General features: G+C 44.6%; 3 protein-coding genes, 9 non-coding genes and 1 pseudogene across 12 annotated transcripts; 6 read left to right on the top strand and 7 right to left on the bottom strand.

Moving 5' to 3' along the window:
• Positions 1-2545: 2545 nt before the first annotated feature.
• On the bottom strand, positions 2546-2618 carry Trnaf-gaa. Its single transcript has one exon. It is a non-coding gene; the product is annotated as a tRNA-Phe (tRNA).
• Positions 2619-3520: 902 nt separating this feature from the next.
• Positions 3521-4597, top strand: LOC123476934. The gene is made up of 3 exons (XM_045179945.1): positions 3521-3683; positions 3732-4275; positions 4341-4597. The coding sequence occupies exons 1-3, from the start codon at positions 3552-3554 to the stop codon at positions 4595-4597; spliced, it is 933 nt and encodes a 310-aa protein (XP_045035880.1). The 5' UTR covers positions 3521-3551.
• Positions 4598-5088: 491 nt separating this feature from the next.
• On the top strand, positions 5089-6112 carry LOC123476933 (annotated as a pseudogene).
• A 2468-nt stretch (positions 6113-8580) lies between these two features.
• Trnae-uuc lies at positions 8581-8652 on the bottom strand. Its single transcript has one exon. It is a non-coding gene; the product is annotated as a tRNA-Glu (tRNA).
• Positions 8653-8669: 17 nt separating this feature from the next.
• On the bottom strand, positions 8670-8742 carry Trnaf-gaa. Its single transcript has one exon. It is a non-coding gene; the product is annotated as a tRNA-Phe (tRNA).
• Positions 8743-9664: 922 nt separating this feature from the next.
• Trnae-uuc lies at positions 9665-9736 on the bottom strand. Its single transcript has one exon. It is a non-coding gene; the product is annotated as a tRNA-Glu (tRNA).
• A 17-nt stretch (positions 9737-9753) lies between these two features.
• Trnaf-gaa lies at positions 9754-9826 on the bottom strand. The gene has a single exon. It is a non-coding gene; the product is annotated as a tRNA-Phe (tRNA).
• Positions 9827-10332: 506 nt separating this feature from the next.
• On the top strand, positions 10333-10404 carry Trnap-agg. Its single transcript has one exon. It is a non-coding gene; the product is annotated as a tRNA-Pro (tRNA).
• Positions 10405-10760: 356 nt separating this feature from the next.
• LOC123476932 lies at positions 10761-13650 on the top strand. The gene is made up of 4 exons (XM_045179944.1): positions 10761-10892; positions 10941-11272; positions 13099-13328; positions 13394-13650. Exons 1-4 carry the CDS (start codon positions 10761-10763, stop codon positions 13648-13650), a joined length of 951 nt encoding a protein of 316 aa, XP_045035879.1.
• Positions 13651-17623: 3973 nt separating this feature from the next.
• On the top strand, positions 17624-21474 carry LOC123476931. Its single transcript, XM_045179943.1, has 3 exons — positions 17624-18309; positions 19773-20494; positions 21383-21474. Exons 1-3 carry the CDS (start codon positions 17624-17626, stop codon positions 21472-21474), a joined length of 1500 nt encoding a protein of 499 aa, XP_045035878.1.
• A 272-nt stretch (positions 21475-21746) lies between these two features.
• Trnae-uuc lies at positions 21747-21818 on the bottom strand. The gene has a single exon. It is a non-coding gene; the product is annotated as a tRNA-Glu (tRNA).
• Positions 21819-21835: 17 nt separating this feature from the next.
• Trnaf-gaa lies at positions 21836-21908 on the bottom strand. The gene has a single exon. It is a non-coding gene; the product is annotated as a tRNA-Phe (tRNA).
• A 506-nt stretch (positions 21909-22414) lies between these two features.
• Trnap-agg lies at positions 22415-22486 on the top strand. The gene has a single exon. It is a non-coding gene; the product is annotated as a tRNA-Pro (tRNA).
• Positions 22487-24118: the final 1632 nt, after the last annotated feature.

Below are 24118 nucleotides of genomic sequence, written 5' to 3'. Positions count from 1 at the left end.
CCTGCGACTGGTCCCATCCATCAAGGGACCAGATGGACTTCCTCAATCGTGCACCTAGCCAAAAAGAGCTTGAGGCTAAACTTCGTCGGGCTACAAATACATCACCAGGGGTCGATGGCCTAGAATATCGACATCTAAGAGCCCTCGACCCCGACTGCATCTTGCTGGAAACAGTTTGTAGAATAGTTTGGAAGATTGGAATTCCTAACTGTTGGAAAATATCGCGAACAGTCCCCATCTTTAAGAAAGGGGACACTAGCGATTATTCCAACTTTAGGCCAATTCCCCTTCTTCCGACCATCTACAAACTGTTCTCGGGAGTAATCAGCCAGAGACTCACAGAGGTCGCCTCAGATCTTGGCTGGTTATCTCCCGAGCAAAAGGGTTTCCTCCCGGGGGTCCATGGTATCCAGGAGCACACACAGCTCTTGCAGACCGTTGTCGAGGAGACAAGGACCAAACGTAGGCATGTGTCTATAGCATGGCTAGACATGTGCAATGCGTTTGGTTCTGTTCCTCACGCCGTTCTTGGAGAGCTGTTTGCTTCTCTTCCGATACCAGACGACCTCCGGCGCATCCTGGCGGACATTTACTCGGGGAATCGGATGGATTTTGCCGTTCAGAAAGAATCTGTTCGTATTTCCCCAACAGCAGGTGTTCGTCAGGGTGACGCTCTTAGCGCCCCTATTTTTAATCTGGCTTCCGAGCCCTCGTCAGGGCCGGAAAGTCCAATATCAACCCCGGATTTTTATTATTTGGCTCGCTCGTCAAGACCACGGCATATGCTGACGACATTGCCGTGGTTACAAATTCTCCTGACGAGCTCCAAAATATTTTAGACATGTTATCCCTCACCGCTGACACCTTAGGACTGCAATTCAACGCCGGGAAGTGTGCTTGCTTGGTCATTGACAAAGGCAAGCCGTCTGAGGCTCTGTGCCGAATCGGTACTCAACCCATTCGGTGCTTGGGACCAGACGACCAAGAGACATATCTTGGTACACCGATCGGCGGGAAATTGCGGTTTCGTCCTCCCACGGACCTTATCCCTAACCTTGACAAGATTGCCGCCTCCCACCTCGCACCATGGCAAAAACTTGAGATTTTCCGTAGCCACCTTCTACCTTCCCTTTCCCATCACCTCGCTTCGGGTCGGGTCCTGAAAGACTGCCTCACCCAACTGGACACTGAGTGTAGGAAGTTCTTAGGCCTTATTTGCAACCTTCCCAATCACGCAACGGTCCCGTTTTTCTACGCGGACCGGCGGGTTGGGGGCCTAGGAACATGCCGCCTCACTGATGATGCCGATATCTGGACCATCGCCAGGGCTTGCTCAGCTCCTCACTTGTAGAGACCCTACAGTGAGGAACATATGTCGAGAGCAGCTCCATGAAACCATCCGGCGAAGGTTCAGAAACGAGCATCCAGGAGTGTTGCCAGTTGGGGAATATCTTTCGGGATCCGTGGATGGGGGGCTCTACAGACTGAGGTACGCGGAGGCAGGGTCCAATCTTTGGACTCTTGCCCGCCAAGCTGCCAAACGACTGGGAGTGCGGATTGATGTATCCGGCGATGAAAATATAAGAATTGTCGCCGATGACGTCTCCGTAAGCCCAGTCAAGGAAGTCCGCGGACTTCGGAAAGTAGCTCGGCAGCGCTATACCAGGGACCTAATTTCCGACAAGAGCCACCAGGGAGTAGTTGCCACTGGCCTCTCCCTGGAAGACAAGTCGAAAGACATGGCTCGCCTGGTATCCTGCCGTACGCCCCTCTCCTTCCGAGACTGGAGATATCTTCACAGGGCCCGGCTCGACATCCTTCCTCTTCGGGGGCACTCGTGGTTTTGCTCACAGGAGCAAGACACGAGTTGCCGCCGATGCGGAAAGGAAAACGAGACCGGGTTTCATGTGCTTAACCACTGTGAAGAAGGTCTCCAGCTCGCCACCAAGAGGCACAACACCATCCAAGATCAATTGGAGTCGCTGCTAGTCAAGCAGGGACACCACGTCACGATCAACAATGCCATCCCCGGGCAAAGGTTAAGACCAGATGTTGAATTTCAACTATCCGGTTCCCGGGTGATGGTCGACGTCATGGTCTGCTATGACCAACCAGGGAGTATGGAGAATGCCTACCAGCGGAAATATGATAAATATTCTTCGCATGGGAGGATTCTCCCCCTGGTTGTCGGGTCTCTTGGATCATGGTACCCCAGGAACGACGAAATCCGTTCGATTCTCGGAATCAACGGAAGATCCTGGGGTGCCTTCCGATTCAAGGCCCGATTGGCAGCGATCCAGGGATCAATGGATATGGTGTGTGCCCATTTCCATCATGGTGCACCAAACCCCGAAGCTGAGGATATCCCCCCTTTTCCCGTAGAAACTCCCTACCCAGTAGATTAGTAGATTCTTTCCCTCATATTGTATTTATGTAATTTTAGTAATATTTTAAAATGCACCAACCTCATACATGTTTATTCCCCTTCCGGAAACCCCTCCATAAACTAGCCACTAGACCATATGGGATGTTATCAGCCGTTGGTTGCCGAAACCCGGGATCGAACCAGGGACCTTTAGATCTTCAGTCTAACGCTCTCCCAACTGAGCTATTTCGGCACATTACGTTAACACTCAGGCCGTGTGGAATCCAGCAAAATGATAAAGTTTTTGTCACACCTGATTCCAATAACCATCACTTCGGCTTAGTTTAGAAACTTGCAAACATCAACCAAGTCTTTCCAGGACTGGCGGTTGTCACTCTAGGTTAGTTGATGTTAAATTTTTGTAACCTTATTGGTCTAGTAGTGCGATTCTTGCTGACATGTGTTTTTCCGGAGCTCCCAACCATTTTTGCAAATCACCATGCCTCGGGCTTGTTGTTTTTGTGTCATAACTTTGTTCTTTTCGCTCGTTTACCGCTGTCAAATAATTGTCTTTGTTGTCACACCCCTTTCTTTAATCTATTTCCTCCAGCATGGGTAGGTTTTGTGTACACTCGATGGCAGTGACCGACCCTTCACTTACTACCTCAGCATAGTTTACAAAGTTTGAAACATTCATCAAGCCTCATCAGGACTGGGGGTTTTCTTCTTCCAATTTGTTAAAGTGGTATGTTTGTGTGCGGCTCATTGGTCTAGTAGTATAATTCTCGCTTAGGGTGCGAGAGGTCCCGGGTTAACTTCCCGGGTGAGCCCACAGTGAGCGTTGTACTCGGGGATGTAGCTCAGATGATAGAGCGCTCGCTTAGCATGCGAGAAGTACGGGGATCGATACCCTGCATCTCCAGCCGTTTCACCCACTCGGTCGGGTCCCGTTAGTACTTGGATGCAGACGTGTTTTTTTGTGTTCTCCAGTTTCCCCATCAATTTGTGAGTTTATTGCTGGTTTTCATTACTTTTTGTTGTTATTTTCATGTTCTAGAGTGTTTATTTTGTATAGTTTTCTTGTTTTTCTCTTGTTTTCCCCAAATTTATCCTTTTCGGTGTTTTGTTTACTTGTGTGGGCCCCCCCCTTCCCCCTTGGCAGTTTGTTTACATTGTCTAGGGGACAATGGCTGCCAAGTGGCTCAATAGTGTAGATGTCGATTTTGGGGTTCAATTCCCGAGATTGAGTATGCGTGCGGTACATGGGTTCGTGCGTAGTTTGAAGGTTGAGCCACAGGATCTCTTAGGCCTAGTTGCTGTGCTTGATACGAGAAATCAGGTCGCTAGAATTACGTTTACGACAGAGGCATACACCTCAAATTTTTTGTCCCAACACAGTGGTATCGTCAGGACGGAATTGGAAGGGAAAGAAGTTAATGTAGTCATCAGGGACAGTAATATTCCGGAGAAATTTGTCAGAATTGCAGGGATTCCACAGAATCTAGACTTGGGAGTAGTAAAGACACGTCTGAAGGAATTTGGAACCATAATTGATGCTCGTTGGGAACGCTATCGGGTGGCAGAGGATGACGTTTTATACCCTGTCCTTGCCACTTGGATGATAGTACGAATGACGTTGACTAAGAATATTCCCTCATACATTACTATTGGCAGCTATCGTGCCATGGTAAAGTATGAGGGACAAAAACCTACTTGCAGACTGTGTGACGACGAAACCCATTTTAGCTACAACTGCCCAACTTTGAGACGTAATAAGGAACCTATCATTGTCCAAAAGCCCAGTAATAAAATGACTAAAAAGACAGAGACAGTCCCGGAAAAACCCGTCACTCTACCCTTAGATGTAGACCCCATGGTTTCTAAGGCCCTTCTTGAGTGTGGATTACAAAGTTCACTCTCAGGGGGACTCCCAACTTAGAAATTTCTCCCACCGAACAACCCGTTAAATCCACAGACGACCCACCACGACAGACTCCGCCCGCTCAAATGATAATCCCTGAAACACAACCTGATGACTCGGAACCTATGACAATTTCCATGGAACCAGTGGAACCCAATTTGGGGGAAGTTGAGTCCATGGAAACTGACAAAACAAGTGACCACCTGAAAGTTCCCACTGTACCACAAAGCAAACGTTTCAAACCAACATTGACACCCCAGAATTCTAGACCAACCTTGTCCACTTCTCAACCCAAGAAACCATTTAAATGACTGCAAAGCTAAAAATCGCATCTATCAACATTGGAGGGATTAGGTCAGTCGAGCGACATCAAATTCTTTTTAACTTCTGCAGGGACGGTAACCTAGATATCGTGGGACTTCAAGAGGTAGCATTTCATTCTTGTCCAATTATTGAAAGTCGCTACCGTTTGTTGGCAAATGTCGGTCCCAACAAAAATGGAACAGCCATTCTCATTAGACATGGTCTGGACTATTCTCGATTACTTCTAGAACCCGACGGAAGGCTTATATCTATTGACGTGAAATGTTTCACGTTCATTAATATCTATGCTCCGTCAGGTAGTCACGTAAAAACCGAGAGAAACAACTTTCTTCGTCAAACCGTCCCTGCTTACACAATAACTACTCGACTGCCCTTCGTGTTGATGGGCGATTTTAACTGCGTAGACGACATCCAAGATAAGGCATGCTCCGACTCCTTCTCTCCCCAAAGTAATATTATCAGCTATGCTTTGAAAGAGATGGTTACTGGTCTTGATCTGGTAGATATCTGGAAAAAGCTAAATAAAAGTGAACCGGGGCACACCTTTTACCATCCCTCCGGTTCTTCTCGACTTGATAGGATATATGCTAGCCGATCCTTTGCAGAGAATTTTGTAAATATTTATTTGCAATCTTTGTCGGTTAGTGATCATCAATCGGTACAATCAACTTTTACCTGCAATCTCGATCTCCCACATCGTACTAGATCCCCTGCTGGTTTGTGGAAATTAAATACTTCCATACTGTCAGAAGAAGGCTATCAAAACTATGTAAAAAATTTTATTCATGAATCTGCCAATCATCCTCTTAGGGAAAGTAATGTCGCAAATTGGTGGGAGAGTGTACTGAAACCAGGTATCAAACGCATTTCGGTAGATTATTCTAAACAAAGAGCTAGAATGATTAGGGAAACGAAATTTTTCTACCAGTCCTGCATTCAGGAGATGGCCGAAGCAGATACCTTTGATTGGGTTGCCTTTCACCAGTTGAGGAAATTCTCAAAGTCTTGGGAGGAGAGCACACTTAAAGGGTATGGGATTCGTTCCCGCTGCTTTGAAGGCCAAGAGGTGGAGGAAGCCAATATTTTTCATGTAAATAGAGCTAGAGTTAACTACCGAAAATGTCGTATTGATAAAATCATTGCCTCTAATGGCACATGCTTATCGACCAAAGAGGACATTTCAGGAGAGATTATTTCACATTTCAGTAAAATTTTCAAAAATCAACCTTCTCCTGACATACTGGCAGGTACTGATTTTCTTGAGGGAGTAAGAGATTGCTTTAAGCCAACCCCAAACCTGACTGCACCAATTTCCCTCCTTGAGATTAAAGCTGCTCTGATGGCGATGAAATCAAACAAGTCTCCTGGCACCGATGGCATTCCTTACGAGTTTTACATAGAATTTTGGGACGTGATCGCACCCCATTTCTTGGATATGTTCAATCATATCCTTGAAAGGGAAACTCTTACGTCATCGCAGGGCCAAGCGGCGATCAGGCTAATTCCCAAGTCTTCAGGGCTCTGTGGAATTTCTAATTTTCGGCCAATTTCTCTTCTGAATTGTGACTACAAAGTCATGGCATCTGTTTTAGCGAGACGATTGAGGCAGACACTGTCATCTACCATAGGGCCTCATCAAAAAGGTGGGGTACCTGGTAGATTGATTTTTGACAATTTAATGCTTTATAGAGATGTCATTCAATTCGTTGATGACCGGGGATGCCATGACTCTTCCAACTTTGCGATTCGGGGTATGGGCGCTGCCATTGTTGGAGTTGACTTTGAAAAGGCCTACGACCTGGTTAACAGGGAAGTCCTCTGGAGGATTCTGGATGTCATGGGCTATCCCACCACCTTCATCCGTTGGCTACAGACTATGTATTCTGTAACAGGAATGTCAATTCTCAACGGATCGGAGGTGGCTGGGGTGCTTTCTGATATTCAATCAATTCGCCAGGGATGCCCCCTATCTGTCCATCTCTTTATTCTATACATTGAGCCGTTACTGTTGCGTTTATCTCGAGTTCTCCAGGGCATATCATTGTTTAATGAAAAACTCACTGTCAGAGCCTTCGTTGATGACGTCACCATTTTCATTTCTTGTGACGAAGATTTTACCAGGACAGGACAGGTCCTTGACTTGTTCTGCCAGTGGACAAAGGCAAGGATGAATAAGGAGAAAACAAAAGCCCTGGGACTCGGGACTTGGAGCTCTAGGATGACTTGGCCTCTTGAGTGGCTTGTGTCGGCACAAACATTGTCCCTATTAGGAATTAAATTCTCTCACTCCATAGTTGAGACAGCTGATAGGGTTTGGAATGATGCATTCGGCTCTCTAAATGGTATTCTGCGAGAGAATGCCTGTCGACGTTTCAATCTATACCAGAGGGTTATTTTCCTGAAGTCGAAGGCTCTCTCCGGAACTGTGTTTATTGCACAAGTATTACCATGTAAACAAAATATGGCTGACCAGATTTTAAAGGCTATCATGAAATTTCTATGGATTGGAAAAGTTGAAAGGCCGAACAAAACTGTAGTTTATCGTCCTGTTAGTCAAGGGGGACTGGGAATGGTCAACACACATCTTTTTTACCGTTCCCTTTTCTTGTGTCCTATGTATAAAGTCCTGACAGGCCCCAATAGTCCAGAAAGCTCTCTACTTCGTTATTGGATGTCCTTTCCTCTTCGAACCGTACTACCTCTCTACAAGAACAACACCGTACCCGTTGCAGTTATGAAGAGGCCCACTTACCTTCAGGAACCCCTGCACCAAATAAAACAACTATTTGCCTCTTCGATTCTGGTGCAGGGGAGTCCAATGGTGCACAGGAAAACATACAACCATTGGATCCTGGAGGTGACCACTTTGGGGAAGCTGGAGATCCTAAGGCCTAACCTGGATTGGCCACGTATCTGGAAGGAGACTGCAGCCCTGCCAAGCAACATCAGAGAAACCATGTTCCTTTTCAACCAGCGACTTCTCCCTACCAGGACCAGATGCCATCGGTTAGATCCTTCCAAAGATGCAACATGTCCAATCTGCCATCAGCACCCAGAAACCGATGAGCATCTGACATTCCAATGTCCTGAACGCCACATCGTTTGGAGCTGGTTGGAAGGAACCATACGTCAAATGGGCTGCAAGTCTTCCAAAGAAGATCTCATTCGTGGCCATTTTGGGCCAATAGGTAATCTCCGGCAAACATTTACTCTTCTGGCTGCATACATCTTCATCACCTGGAAAGCAAGAAATACCCATCGTATCCCTCGCCAAGAAGAAGTAGAGAGCTTATGGAAAGCACTTTTTCCTCCCAGTCCACTCCTTTCCATTTAGTCTTCCCTTTTAGTTCCGTTTTGTTCTTTTATATTGCTTTTGTATATATTTCCCTGCCTCTATTTGTAAATCCTTTGTTTATTTTTGTTTTTTTGGTGTCTGCTAGACAATTGCTTTTGTTTACCTTTGGTTTTTTGTTTTTCTTGTATTAATCTACCTCAATATTTGTTCGCATTTGTTTGTTTTTGTTAGTCGACCAATTAACGGGACCTACATTGTCAAATTTTTGCTTTTCTTCCCCTTTAATCGTCTGCATCCAAGGAAAATAATTATTTGTATCTTTGTTTTCTTTTGTTTTGATAAATGTTAGAGTGCCATGAAAATTAACTGATAATAAAAGAGGATTTTACAAAAAAAAAAAAAAAAGATACCCTGCATCTCCAGCCGTTTCACCCACTCAAGTTGTTCACCCATTAGTGAACTATTTAAATAGTTATGGCTTCTGGCTGCAACAAAGCCGCAAAAGTGTTCTCAAACTGAAACTCAAACAGTGACGGCAATTTTTCATCAAATCTCCGTCTAAGACTGTACACCGATGACTGATTATCGATAACTTGCCAAAGCAGAGAATTTTTCTATTTTTGATTCAACCAAGCAACAAAAGTATGACATTGTAACAATGAATAATTCTAACTGTTCCCACACCGGGAATCGAGCCCGAGCCTCCTGGGTGAAAGCCAGGTATCCTAGCCACTAGACCATATGGGATGTTATCAGCCGTTGGTTGCCGAAACCCGGGATCGAACCAGGGACCTTTAGATCTTCAGTCAAACGCTCTCCCAACTGAGCTATTTCGGCACATTACGTTAACACTCAGGCCGTGTGGAATCCAGCAAAATGATAAAGTTTTTGTCACACCTGATTCCAATAACCATCACTTCGGCTTAGTTTAGAAACTTGCAAACATCAACCAAGTCTTTCCAGGACTGGCGGTTGTCACTCTAGGTTAGTTGATGTTAAATTTTTGTAACCTTATTGGTCTAGTAGTGCGATTCTTGCTGACATGTGTTTTTCCGGAGCTCCCAACCATTTTTGCAAATCACCATGCCTCGGGCTTGTTGTTTTTGTGTCATAACTTTGTTCTTTTCGCTCGTTTACCGCTGTCAAATAATTGTCTTTGTTGTCACACCCCTTTCTTTAATCTATTTCCTCCAGCATGGGTAGGTTTTGTGTACACTCGATGGCAGTGACCGACCCTTCACTTACTACCTCAGCATAGTTTACAAAGTTTGAAACATTCATCAAGCCTCATCAGGACTGGGGGTTTTCTTCTTCCAATTTGTTAAAGTGGTATGTTTGTGTGCGGCTCATTGGTCTAGTAGTATGATTCTCGCATAGGGTGCGAGAGGTCCCGGGTTTAATTCCCGGATGAGCCCACAGTGAGCGTTGTATTCGGGGATGTAGCTCAGATGGTAGAGCGCTCGCTTAGCATGCGAGAAGTACGGGGATCGATACCCTGCATCGCCAGCCGTTTCACCCACTCAAATTGTTCACCATTTAGTGAACTATTTAAATAGTTATGGCTTCTGGCTGCAACAAAGCCGCAAAAGTGTTCTCAAACTGAAACTCAAACAGTGACGGCAATTTTTCGTCAAATCTCCGTCTAAGACTGTACACCGATGACTGATTATCGATAACTTGCCAAAGCAGAGAATTTTTCTATTTTTGATTCAACCAAGCAACAAAAATATGACATTGTAACAATGAACAATTCTAACTGTTCCCATACCGGGAATCGAGCCCGAGCCTCCTGGGTGAAAGCCAGGTATCCTAGCCACTAGACCATATGGGATGTTATCAGCCGTTGGTTGCCGAAACCCGGGATCGAACCAGGGACCTTTAGATCTTCAGTCTAACGCTCTCCCAACTGAGCTATTTCGGCACATTACGTTAACACTCAGGCCGTGTGGAATCCAGCAAAATGATAAAGTTTTTGTCACACCTGATTCCAATAACCATCACTTCGGCTTAGTTTAGAAACTTGCAAACATCAACCAAGTCTTTCCAGGACTGGCGGTTGTCACTCTAGGTTAGTTGATGTTAAATTTTTGTAACCTTATTGGTCTAGTAGTGCGATTCTTGCTGACATGTGTTTTTCCGGAGCTCCCAACCATTTTTGCAAATCACCATGCCTCGGGCTTGTTGTTTTTGTGTCATAACTTTGTTCTTTTCGCTCGTTTACCGCTGTCAAATAATTGTCTTTGTTGTCACACCCCTTTCTTTAATCTATTTCCTCCAGCATGGGTAGGTTTTGTGTACACTCGATGGCAGTGACCGACCCTTCACTTACTACCTCAGCATAGTTTACAAAGTTTGAAACATTCATCAAGCCTCATCAGGACTGGGGGTTTTCTTCTTCCAATTTGTTAAAGTGGTATGTTTGTGTGCGGCTCATTGGTCTAGTAGTATGATTCTCGCTTAGGGTGCGAGAGGTCCCGGGTTCACTTCCCGGATGAGCCCACAGTGAGCGTTGTACTCGGGGATGTAGCTCAGATGATAGAGCGCTCGCTTAGCATGCGAGAAGTACGGGGATCGATACCCTGCATCTCCAGCCGTTTCACCCACTCGGTCGGGTCCCGTTAGTACTTGGATGCAGACGTGTTTTTTTGTGTTCTCCTGTTTCCCCATCAATTTGTGAGTTTATTGCTGATTTTCATTACTTTTTGTTGTTATTTTCATGTTCTAGAGTGTTTATTTTGTATAGTTTTCTTGTTTTTCTCTTGTTTTCCCCAAATTTATCCTTTTCGGTGTTTTGTTTACTTGTGTGGGGCCCCCCCCTTCCCCCTTGGCAGTTTGTTTACATTGTCTAGGGGACAATGGCTGCCAAGTGGCTCAATAGTGTAGATGTCGATTTTGGGGTTCAATTCCCGAGATTGAGTATGCGTGCGGTACATGGGTTCGTGCGTAGTTTGAAGGTTGAGCCACAGGATCTCTTAGGCCTAGTTGCTGTGCTAGATACGAGAAATCAGGTCGCTAGAATTACGTTTACGACAGAGGCATACACCTCAAATTTTTTGTCCCAACACAGTGGTATCGTCAGGACGGAATTGGAAGGGAAAGAAGTTAATGTAGTCATCAGGGACAGTAATATTCCGGAGAAATTTGTCAGAATTGCAGGGATTCCACAGAATCTAGACTTGGGAGTAGTAAAGACACGTCTGAAGGAATTTGGAACCATAATTGATGCTCGTTGGGAACGCTATCGGGTGGCAGAGGATGACGTTTTATACCCTGTCCTTGCCACTTGGATGATAGTACGAATGACGTTGACTAAGAATATTCCCTCATACATTACTATTGGCAGCTATCGTGCCCCTAGCGGAGTTTTGTCGGGTCGGATCCCGTGTTGAACCAGTGTGCTTCACCCGTGTGAAGTGTGACACTGGTGAAACACACTGGTGTTACACCTCTTGTTCGCGTGATAGGGCGGGTTTAACACCGGTGTAAGTTATAAAGCTTTACCCGCAAATTTTATAGTTATTTTGCACCGGTATTGTTCTAGTTAAATATACCCGTATAAAGCTCAAATTTTTCCCAGTGTACTTCTCTGATTATCCCTACTATATTAACCGGTGTAATACACTAATATGTAACTGGTGCACTTCTCCAGCTGAAGTTTTTGTATAATGGTTGCATAAACCCGTATCAAACCCTTTACATGTACTGGTGATTTTCTCCAGTTTTAATCTCATGCAATTTGTTGGTAGATCACACTAGTGTTACCCTATTGCATTTTTTTGGTGCATCGCACTGGTTTTGAACCCTTCAAACATACCAGTTTTCACAGTTACAATCTTGGTCCGTCTCTTTCACGAGTGCAAACAAGCTAGACATTTTCAGTAAACAGACAAGTGCTTTTTACTGCCACGTATTTTATTTCTATTGTACTGCTGAATGAAAAAGCATGACATTAGGGCACAAAACAAGTAATTGATTGACTGATGCAGTCCAGAAGGTCTAATAACCATGAAATGTTAAATAAAAATTGTCACAATGTAAAAACCTAACATTGGAATCTTCTTAGTATACCAACGACAAAACAAATTAAAGACTAAAACAGTTAACTAATGCTTGAAGTAACAAATTCACACAAACTCGCCAACAGGAATTCCCAACTGACATGCACGAGGAATAATTAAACATTAGTCGGGAAATATTAAATTAATAAGCTTAGTTTTACCATCGGCGTTATTCACCACTAAATGCGATCACCACACGATATGTCTTTTTTCCAAGTTCGTCTGCTCTTTTGCAGCTTGGAGAATTCTAAAGGTATGGAAAGTCAAATAACAAAAGACGATTGATAAGCGACAGAAAAAGCATTCTTACTGCTGGTATCCATGGCTACCACAATATGTCGTCGTCTGCATTCCCACTTGTGTTTTACAATATTGTAAAGTGAGCGTTTGAAACGCAGTAAACATTGGATGGAAAACTATATTTATGAAACAAGATGTAGACGCGTTTCATTGCAGTGTCAAACCAATATGTTCCTTACAAACTGTGGTAACAAATTGAAATAAAAAATATGAGTGTGGCAAACCAATATGAAATGCATATAGATGTAATTTTAAAAGCTATATGTCAACCACTTTGATGAATATTTCTAAGTCCTTATCGCAGAAAAAGTAAACCAATATGCTGTTTCGTTAACTAGCCTACCCACGGTTTCAAACTGGTGTCACACACACTTAAAAAGGCGCAGAAACTACAAAAAAATGTAAGTGTGTAACACTATTATGAAACCAATATTCCCCGAATAAATCCCCAACACCAACTAGATGAATTTTTATGGTGCTTAAATCTAGTTCTACCTAAAGTTCATATTGGTGTCAGACACCCTCCGAAAAATGCCATCAACTAGAGGGGGAAATATCATTAAGGAGTGTCCTGCACCCGTTAGGAATGCTCTTGAATCTGGTTTACAAAAATTACCTTTACTCTAAGTAAAAATGAGGCAAAATAGTTTCGTAACACGAGGATCCGAAGAGTATCAAATGCAGCTTTCACACCGCAAATTCAGAAATACGTTAAACGAGGCTTTTCATTTGAAATTCCTCGGTTGCGTGAAGCACACCCAATTTGAACCATAAATGAAGGGTTTGAAATAAGTGTTTTACACAACACCAGATCCACACCAAAAAACTCCACTAGGGCCATGGTAAAGTATGAGGGACAAAAACCTACTTGCAGACTGTGTGACGACGAAACCCATTTTAGCTACAACTGCCCAACTTTGAGACGTAATAAGGAACCTATCATTGTCCAAAAGCCCAGTAATAAAATGACTAAAAAGACAGAGACAGTCCCGGAAAAACCCGTCACTCTACCCTTAGATGTAGACCCCATGGTTTCTAAGGCCCTTCTTGAGTGTGGATTACAAAGTTCACTCTCAGGGGGACTCCCAACTTAGAAATTTCTCCCACCGAACAACCCGTTAAATCCACAGACGACCCACCACGACAGACTCCGCCCGCTCAAATGATAATCCCTGAAACACAACCTGATGACTCGGAACCTATGACAATTTCCATGGAACCAGTGGAACCCAATTTGGGGGAAGTTGATTCCATGGAAACTGACAAAACAAGTGACCACCTGAAAGTTCCCACTGTACCACAAAGCAAACGTTTCAAACCAACATTGACACCCCAGAATTCTAGACCAACCTTGTCCACTTCTCAACCCAAGAAACCATTTAAATGACTGCAAAGCTAAAAATCGCATCTATCAACATTGGAGGGATTAGGTCAGTCGAGCGACGTCAAATTCTTTTCAACTTCTGCAGGGACGGTAACCTAGATATCGTGGGACTTCAAGAGGTAGCATTTCATTCTTGTCCAATTATTGAAAGTCGCTACCGTTTGTTGGCAAATGTCGGTCTCAACAAAAATGGAACAGCCATTCTCATTAGACATGGTCTGGACTATTCTCGATTACTTCTAGAACCCGACGGAAGGCTTATATCTATTGACGTGAAATGTTTCACGTTCATTAATATCTATGCTCCGTCAGGTAGTCACGTAAAAACCGAGAGAAACAACTTTCTTCGTCAAACCGTCCCTGCTTACACAATAACTACTCGACTGCCCTTCGTGTTGATGGGCGATTTTAACTGCGTAGACGACATCCAAGATAAGGCATGCTCCGACTCCTTCTCTTCCCAAAGTAATATTATCAGCTATGCTTTGAAAGAGATGGTTACTGGTCTTGATCTGGTAGATATCTGGAAAAAGCTAAATAAAAGTGAACCGGGGCACACCTTTTACCATCCCTCCGGTTCTTCTCGACTTGATAGGATATATGCTAGCCGATCCTTTGCAGAGAATTTTGTAAATATTTATTTGCAATCTTTGTCGGTTAGTGATCATCAATCGGTACAATCAACTTTTACCTGCAATCTCGATCTCCCACATCGTACTAGATCCCCTGCTGGTTTGTGGAAATTAAATACTTCCATACTGTCAGAAGAAGGCTATCAAAACTATGTAAAAAATGTTATTCATGAATCTGCCAATCATCCTCTTAGGGAAAGTAATGTCGCAAATTGGTGGGAGAGTGTACTGAAACCAGGTATCAAACGCATTTCGGTAGATAATTCTAAACAAAGAGCTAGAATGATTAGGGAAACGAAATTTTTCTACCAGTCCTGCATTCAGGAGATGGCCGAAGCAGATACCTTTGATTGGGTTGCCTTTCACCAGTTGAGGAAATTCTCAAAGTCTTGGGAGGAGAGCACACTTAAAGGGTATGGGATTCGTTCCCGCTGCTTTGAAGGCCAAGAGGTGGAGGAAGCCAATATTTTTCATGTAAATAGAGCTAGAGTTAACTACCGAAAATGTCGTATTGATAAAATCATTGCCTCTAATGGCACATGCTTATCGACCAAAGAGGACATTTCAGGAGAGATTATTTCACATTTCAGTAAAATTTTCAAAAATCAACCTTCTCCTGACATACTGGCAGGTACTGATTTTCTTGAGGGAGTAAGAGATTGCTTTAAGCCAACCCCAAACCTGACTGCACCAATTTCCCTCCTTGAGATTAAAGCTGCTCTGATGGCGATGAAATCAAACAAGTCTCCTGGCACCGATGGCATTCCTTACGAGTTTTACATAGAATTTTGGGACGTGATCGCACCCCATTTCTTGGATATGTTCAATCATATCCTTGAAAGGGAAACTCTTACGTCATCGCAGGGCCAAGCGGCGATCAGGCTAATTCCCAAGTCTTCAGGGCTCTGTGGAATTTCTAATTTTCGGCCAATTTCTCTTCTGAATTGTGACTACAAAGTCATGGCATCTGTTTTAGCGAGACGATTGAGGCAGACACTGTCATCTACCATAGGGCCTCATCAAAAAGGTGGGGTACCTGGTAGATTGATTTTTGACAATTTAATGCTTTATAGAGATGTCATTCAATTCGTTGATGACCGGGGATGCCATGACTCTTCCAACTTTGCGATTCGGGGTATGGGCGCTGCCATTGTTGGAGTTGACTTTGAAAAGGCCTACGACCTGGTTAACAGGGAAGTCCTCTGGAGGATTCTGGATGTCATAGGCTATCCCACCACCTTCATCCGTTGGCTACAGACTATGTATTCTGTAACAGGAATGTCAATTCTCAACGGATCGGAGGTGGCTGGGGTGCTTTCTGATATTCAATCAATTCGCCAGGGATGCCCCCTATCTGTCCATCTCTTTATTCTATACATTGAGCCGTTACTGTTGCGTTTATCTCGAGTTCTCCAGGGCATATCATTGTTTAATGAAAAACTCACTGTCAGAGCCTTCGTTGATGACGTCACCATTTTCATTTCTTGTGACGAAGATTTTACCAGGGCAGGACAGGTCCTTGACTTGTTCTGCCAGTGGACAAAGGCAAGGATGAATAAGGAGAAAACAAAAGCCCTGGGACTCGGGACTTGGAGCTCTAGGATGACTTGGCCTCTTGAGTGGCTTGTGTCGGCACAAACATTGTCCCTATTAGGAATTAAATTCTCTCACTCCATAGTTGAGACAGCTGATAGGGTTTGGAATGATGCATTCGGCTCTCTAAATGGTATTCTGCGAGAGAATGCCTGTCGACGTTTCAATCTATACCAGAGGGTTATTTTCCTGAAGTCGAAGGCTCTCTCCGGAACTGTGTTTATTGCACAAGTATTACCATGTAAACAAAATATGGCTGACCAGATTTTAAAGGCTATCATGAAATTTCTATGGATTGGAAAAGTTGAAAGGCCGAACAAAACTGTAGTTTATCGTCCTGTTAGTCAAGGGGGACTGGGAATGGTCAACACACATCTTTTTTACCGTTCCCTTTTCTTGTGTCCTATGTATAAAGTCCTGACAGGCCCCAATAGTCCAGAAAGCTCTCTACTTCGTTATTGGATGTCCTTTCCTCTTCGAACCGTACTACCTCTCTACAAGAACAACACCGTACCCGTTGCAGTTATGAAGAGGCCCACTTACCTTCAGGAACCCCTGCACCAAATAAAACAACTATTTGCCTCTTCGATTCTGGTGCAGGGGAGTCCAATGGTGCACAGGAAAACATACAACCATTGGATCCTGGAGGTGACCACTTTGGGGAAGCTGGAGATCCTAAGGCCTAACCTGGATTGGCCACGTATCTGGAAGGAGACTGCAGCCCTGCCAAGCAACATCAGAGAAACCATGTTCCTTTTCAACCAGCGACTTCTCCCTACCAGGACCAGATGCCATCGGTTAGATCCTTCCAAAGATGCAACATGTCCAATCTGCCATCAGCACCCAGAAACCGATGAGCATCTGACATTCCAATGTCCTGAACGCCACATCGTTTGGAGCTGGTTGGAAGGAACCATACGTCAAATGGGCTGCAAGTCTTCCAAAGAAGATCTCATTCGTGGCCATTTTGGGCCAATAGGTAATCTCCGGCAAACATTTACTCTTCTGGCTGCATACATCTTCATCACCTGGAAAGCAAGAAATACCCATCGTATCCCTCGCCAAGAAGAAGTAGAGAGCTTATGGAAAGCACTTTTTCCTCCCAGTCCACTCCTTTCCATTTAGTCTTCCCTTTTAGTTCCGTTTTGTTCTTTTATATTGCTTTTGTATATATTTCCCTGCCTCTATTTGTAAATCCTTTGTTTATTTTTGTTTTTTTGGTGTCTGCTAGACAATTGCTTTTGTTTACCTTTGGTTTTTTGTTTTTCTTGTATTAATCTACCTCAATATTTGTTCGCATTTGTTTGTTTTTGTTAGTCGACCAATTAACGGGACCTACATTGTCAAATTTTTGCTTTTCTTCCCCTTTAATCGTCTGCATCCAAGGAAAATAATTATTTGTATCTTTGTTTTCTTTTGTTTTGATAAATGTTAGAGTGCCATGAAAATTAACTGATAATAAAAGAGGATTTTACAAAAAAAAAAAAAAAAGATACCCTGCATCTCCAGCCGTTTCACCCACTCAAGTTGTTCACCCATTAGTGAACTATTTAAATAGTTATGGCTTCTGGCTGCAACAAAGCCGCAAAAGTGTTCTCAAACTGAAACTCAAACAGTGACGGCAATTTTTCGTCAAATCTCCGTCTAAGACTGTACACCGATGACTGATTATCGATAACTTGCCAAAGCAGAGAATTTTTCCGCCGGGTCAAGAATCGAAGCAGTTCAAATTCACGGTGGCCAGGAAGAGAATGAAAGTCTTCAGGAACTGGATGACAACCTCTTTAAGCACGCCGGAAGCCAGAAATCTTCGTGATAGTTTCATTCCGAGTTTCCCTAACTCTGGTTTTGATTTAGTTTGTCCCCAGGTAGACTCGACTTCTTTTTCGCTCCGCTTCAAAGACATTAAAACTCCAGAGATGTCCAAGGCGGAGGCTACGGAAAGGTCCCTGAAAGCTGAACAGTACAAAATTTTGGATGTAGCGCGTCCGCTTTTATTCCTGAGAGAAAAAATTGCGGAATCCGCAGATTTGAAAGATTCTCCATTGGCAGAAGCAGCGGATACGGCCCTGCGTCTCTGGGGCCACACGTTTCACAATGTGACTACCAACCGACGGGAAAACTTGCTGAAAGTTTCGGATCCGAAATTTCTCTCCTTGTTGAAGGAGCCCCACCGTTTCAAGCCGCGGAAGTGCGCTTCGCTTTTTGGTCGACACTTCATCAAGAACATGGTGAAGGAGGCAACAGACGACCAAACTCTTAGAAGCATTAGTAGCAGCCATGGCTCGTCATCAAGGCCTAGAGCGGGCAGCAGCGGTTATCGTGGCTCCTCAAGATCTCATCATGGAGGAAATTTCGGTCAAGGAGGCTATAGCAACGGCTATAACGGCGGATCATCCGGCACCTTTAACAGGAGCAGAGGAAACCACTCAATCAGGTCGGAAAATTTATCTTTACATAATTATTCCTTAGATTCTCCGCCCATTGTGGGAGGTAGATTAAGACGTTTTGTTGATTCCTGGAAATGTTTGTCGAGTGATCCATGGATCGTACAAAGCATCAGTCAGGGTGTAAAGTTAGAGTTTTTGGCGAGCCCGTTTCAAGCTCGTAACCAAAGCAACATGGAAATGGGGGAGAGTCAATGGGCGCTCTGTAATCAAGAAATTCAGGATCTTGTAAGAAAAGAAGCTATTGAGCCGGTTGAAGAATCGGAGCAATGTTTTGTCAGTGGGGTGTTTATTATTCCCAAAAAATCGGGTGGGTTTAGGCCGATAGTAAACTTGAAAGCTTTAAATAAATTTGTCTGTTCCCCTCATTTTAAGATGGAAGGGGTTAGTTCTTTACAAGAGATCATTCGTCCCGACGATTTTTTACAAAAATTGATCTGAAGGACGCATATCTTACCGTGCCTCTTCACCAAGAAGACAGAAAGTTTATTCAAATCAGGTGGGGGGGGGCAACTTTTCCAATTCAAAACGCTAGCCTTCGGTCTGACATCCGCCCCCTTTTTATTTACTAAAATTCTTAAACCTATTGTGACCTTCCTACGGTCCCAAGGTTTTCGTCTTGTCATCTATTTAGACGACATTTTGCTATTAAATTCTTGCAAAAAGGAGGCGGAGCGGGAAATTTTGTTTGCCACGGAGCTTTTAGAAAAATGTGGTTTTGTGATAAATGTAGAGAAATCTATCGGCACCCCCCACCAAGTAATCGAATTCCTGGGGTTAATTGTAGACTCGCGTAACCTGTCGCTTTCCTTACGCACGGAGAAAAATGACGAAATCATTCGTCTGTGTCAAAATTTGTTGTCGAAAAGTTCCGCTCCTTTACGGGAGATTGCTAAAGTCCTCGGTCTTTTTGCTTGGGCGATCAAGGCCGTTCCTTTTGCCCAGTCCCATTATAGAGATTTGCAGAGGCTCTATATTGATGGTTGCGTCCGGTTCGAAGATAATTTAAATTCTTTGGTTTTATTAGACAACGGCTCTAAAATCAATTTGTCCTGGTGGGTTGCTAATTTGATTAAATGTAACGGAAAGCCAATGTTGGCGGTGGATCCCGATCTGACCATCTATTCGGATGCATCAAACTCAGGGTGGGGTGGCGTGCTTAATGGGGTCTCGACAAGGGGCCCTTGGACGGAAGTAGATAGGCTGAGGCATATCAATGAATTAGAGCTTCTCGCGGCATTATACTCTCTCAAAGCCTTCACTAGTCAATTGGAGGGAATTTCTATTCGTTTAATGATGGATAACTCCACGGCCGTTTGTTATGTAAACAAAGCTGGAGGGACGCGTTCGAAAAGTCTTAACGATATAGCGGCGGACATTATGTGTTGGTGCGAGAGTAGAAAAATTTCGGTCCACGCAGTTCATCTCCCTGGAATATTGAATTCTCTCGCAGATCTGCAATCCAGATGGAAACGGGAGTCCAGCGACTGGAAGCTCAAGACGTCCATCTTTTCCCAGCTGTCGGAACTGTGGGCACCGGAAGTGGATTTATTTGCATCCCATTGGAACCGGCAAGTGGCGCGGTTTATGAGCTGGAAACCCCAGCCGGAATCGGTGGCGTTGGACGCTTTCACTCAGAATTGGAAGAATCTGAAAGGATACGCGTTTCCCCCGTTCAATCTGATCCACCGATGCTTGATCAAGATCAGGAGGGACAGAGCGGACGTGCTGATGGTAACCCCAGTGTGGCCGTCCCAGCCGTGGTGGCCAACGATTTTGGAGCTGTCCTGTCGGCCGGCCCGCATTTTGAAACCGAGCGAGGACCTGTTGCTGGACGCGACGGGCACCAGCCACCCACTCCTAGTGCGAGGGTCCCTCCTGTTGGCCGCATGGACCTTATCAGGCGACGATATGAAAACCGAGGCCTTTCGGAAGGAGTGGTGCAATTACTCCTGGCCAGCAATCGCGAAACCACATCAGCTACTTACAAAAGTGCCTGGAACGTTTGGTTCCATTGGTGCTCTAAGAGGAGTGAAAATCCCTTGTCTCCTACTCTAAATTTGATTTTGAAATTTTTATCGGATCTTTTCGAAGAAGGTAAAGCGTACAGGTCAATAAATGTGTATCGGTCAATGTTGTCCGGTACGCTGGAAAATATAGAGGGCTGGGATGTAGGTAAACACCCTCTGGTTGTCAAACTGATGCAAGGAATTTTTAATTCTTCCCCTCCCAAACCAAAGTATACTGGGTTTTGGAGCACAGATACAGTTTTGGATTATATCGAGTCGCTAGGCCCCGATAGCGGGTTGAGCCTAGCAGTTTTATCAAAGAAATTAGTAATTTTGTTGGCTCTCACTTCCTTGTTTAGGGTCTCGGAGATTGCATCTATTGATTTTTCGTCTATGGTTTTCTCAGGGCCGGCAGTGAAGTTCGCCTTGTCAAAGCTCAGAAAGTCGCAGACACCTAGCTCAGCAGGAGCGATCTTCTCCTTAAAAAAGCTCACGGTTTTGTCAAACGTCTGTCCAGTCTCGTGTCTTGATTATTATTGTAAAGAAACACGCAAGTTCAGGAAGGATTCTAACTCTAATCTCATGTTAAGTATTAAATCCCCCACGCTCCGATCGGCGCTTCAACGGTGGCCAGATGGATCAAAGATTTTCTGGGCGACGCAGGAATTGACACGTCAATCTATTCAGCGCATTCCACCCGTGGGGCGGCCGCATCTAAGGCGGTGGCGACGGGTTTATCAATCGAAACAATTTTGCGTTCGGGCAACTGGTCGTCCGAAAGCGTATTCGCCAAGCATTACAGTCGGCCAATCGAGAAAGAAAGCGTGGCTAGCCAAGTGCTAGGTGGTGCCAGTGGTTTGTCTGGTTAACGTGCTTTGAAGTCACTAGTTAAGGTCGAGCGATTTACATGCAATTAGTAAATTGCTCGAGGTCGCGAAGCGACCGAAGAGCAGTTATGATTGTATGTATAATAAAGCGAGACCTTAACTTAGGTTAAGGTACCCCCCCAACCCGCTCCTAACTTTATTAATCGTTTTTTCTTCATTCCTTTCAGAGGAAGAGGATTTGGCAGTAACCAACAGAAAAGGTGAAGAGTTGGCCTACTCTTTCGGATCAGCGGCCCTGAGAAGATTTCCCGAGCCTTAAAGGTCTGAGGATAAAGGGGGCGTTGAGGTCCTGAGGCGGACCATATCGTTATTCTTTTGTTTTTGTTTGCGTTGAAAGGGCTAATACAAGTGTCAACACTATAAGTTAAGGTCTCGCTTTATTATACATACAATCATAACTGCTCTTCGGTCGCTTCGCGACCTCGAGCAATTTACTAATTATCGATAACTTGGCAAAGCAGAGAATTTTTCTAATTTTGATTCAACCAAGCAACAAAAATATGACATTGTAACAATGAACAATTCTAACTGTTCCCATACCGGGAATCGAACCCGAGCCTCCTGGGTGAAAGCCAGGTATCCTAGCCACTAGACCATATGGGATGTTATCAGCCGTTGGTTGCCGAAACCCGGGATCGAACCAGGGACCTTTAGATCTTCAGTCTAACGCTCTCCCAACTGAGCTATTTCGGCACATTACGTTAACACTCAGGCCGTGTGGAATCCAGCAAAATGATAAAGTTTTTGTCACACCTGATTCCAATAACCATCACTTCGGCTTAGTTTAGATACTTGCAAACATCAACCAAGTCTTTCCAGGACTGGCGGTTGTCACTCTAGGTTAGTTGATGTTAAATTTTTGTAACCTTATTGGTCTAGTAGTGCGATTCTTGCTGACATGTGTTTTTCCGGAGCTCCCAACCATTTTTGCAAATCACCATGCCTCGGGCTTGTTGTTTTTGTGTCATAACTTTGTTCTTTTCGCTCGTTTACCGCTGTCAAATAATTGTCTTTGTTGTCACACCCCTTTCTTTAATCTATTTCCTCCAGCATGGGTAGGTTTTGTGTACACTCGATGGCAGTGACCGACCCTTCACTTACTACCTCAGCATAGTTTACAAAGTTTGAAACATTCATCAAGCCTCATCAGGACTGGGGGTTTTCTTCTTCCAATTTGTTAAAATGGTATGTTTGTGTACGGCTCATTGGTCTAGTAGTATGATTCTCGCTTAGGCTGCGAGAGGTCCCGGGTTCAATTCCCGGATGAGCCCACAGTGAGCGTTGTACTCGGGGATGTAGCTCAGATGGTAGAGCGCTCGCTTAGCATGCGAGAAGTACGGGGATCGATACCCTGCATCTCCAGCCGTTTCACCCACTCAAGTTGTTCACCCATTAGTGAACTATTTAAATAGTTATGGCTTCTGGCTGCAACAAAGCCGCAAAAGTGTTCTCAAACTGAAACTCAAACAGTGACGGCAATTTTTCGTCAAATCTCCGTCTAAGACTGTACACCGATGACTGATTATCGATAACTTGGCAAAGCAGAGAATTTTTCTAATTTTGATTCAACCAAGCAACAAAAATATGACATTGTAACAATGAACAATTCTAACTGTTCCCATACCGGGAATCGAACCCGAGCCTCCTGGGTGAAAGCCAGGTATCCTATCTAAAAGGGCATTACCAGAGATTGCACTCAGCACCACAGCAATCACCCTCCATCCGGTCGCCACGGTTTTTCAACGCGGATACCTCTGTTCGGCATTCTTCTGTGGTAGCGACCTTCCAAGAGGAGATCGCTGTCACAGAAGATGAGCGTCAGGAGTTATCCGTGATGGGAATGCCGGCGATCGAAGAGGAGGGGCATGGTAATGCCCAATCTCCAGCAAATTTTACCCAAAGCCCCATTTTAGTTCTTGAGAGGGAGTTCACCGCATCTTTTAATACACAAAATTTTAGTTGGCTCTACGAACTCCCTCTACAAGAAATTTCTTATCCACCACCTGTAGCTCCGGAAGGGCCACAACCCGATCCCCTTCAAGAGACCCAACCCTTTTCCCCCAGTCAGCAAAATGTTCGAGGATGCAGCCAAGAGAGCTCAGAAGAGCAAAGCCAAAGAGGCGGCGATTTCGCTTGTCTCTGGGTACCTGCTTTTCTGAGCTGCGAGACTCTTCTTGATCTTGAAGGCGTCCTCGAACGTTGCACTGCTGACTGGCTCAACAAAGCACAGATTTTAGAAGACCCTAGCCCTGAAAAACCCCGAGGAAACCCTAATGGTAGAAAAAGAAACCAAAACCGGCAGATGCAGAGAGCCCGGCGACAGATCAAGCTCAAGGCATACGAAGCGAGGAAGATTCAACGGCTTTTCAATATCTACCCAAGAAGAGCCGTTCGAGAGGTGCTCGGAGATCGTTCACCCTCGTACGATGGCACTGTTGAAGCTGCGGAGGAATACCTCGAGAGGACTTACCACCGCTCGAGTCTACCTTCGCAGCAGTGCCAGAGTGCGAGGGTACTCTACGACACCTGCGACTGGTCCCATCCATCAAGGGACCAGATGGACTTCCTCAATCGTGCGCCTAGCCAAAAAGAGCTTGAGGCTAAACTTCGCCGGGCTACAAATACATCACCAGGGGTCGATGGCCTAGAATATCGACATCTAAGAGCCCTCGACCCCGACTGCATCTTGCTGGAAACAGTTTGTAGAATAGTTTGGAAGATTGGAATTCCTAACTGTTGGAAAATATCGTGAACAGTCCCCATCTTTAAGAAAGGGGACACTAGCGATTATTCCAACTTTAGGCCAATTTCCCTTCTTCCGACCATCTACAAACTGTTCTCGGGAGTAATCAGCCAGAGACTCACAGAGGTCGCCTCAGATCTTGGCTGGTTATCTCCCGAGC

The sequence above is a fragment of the Daphnia magna genome, linkage group LG10 (assembly GCF_020631705.1).
Source record: "Daphnia magna isolate NIES linkage group LG10, ASM2063170v1.1, whole genome shotgun sequence".
In the NCBI taxonomy this organism is placed as follows: domain Eukaryota; kingdom Metazoa; phylum Arthropoda; class Branchiopoda; order Diplostraca; family Daphniidae; genus Daphnia; species Daphnia magna.
This window is presented reverse-complemented; position numbering and strand designations above follow the sequence as displayed.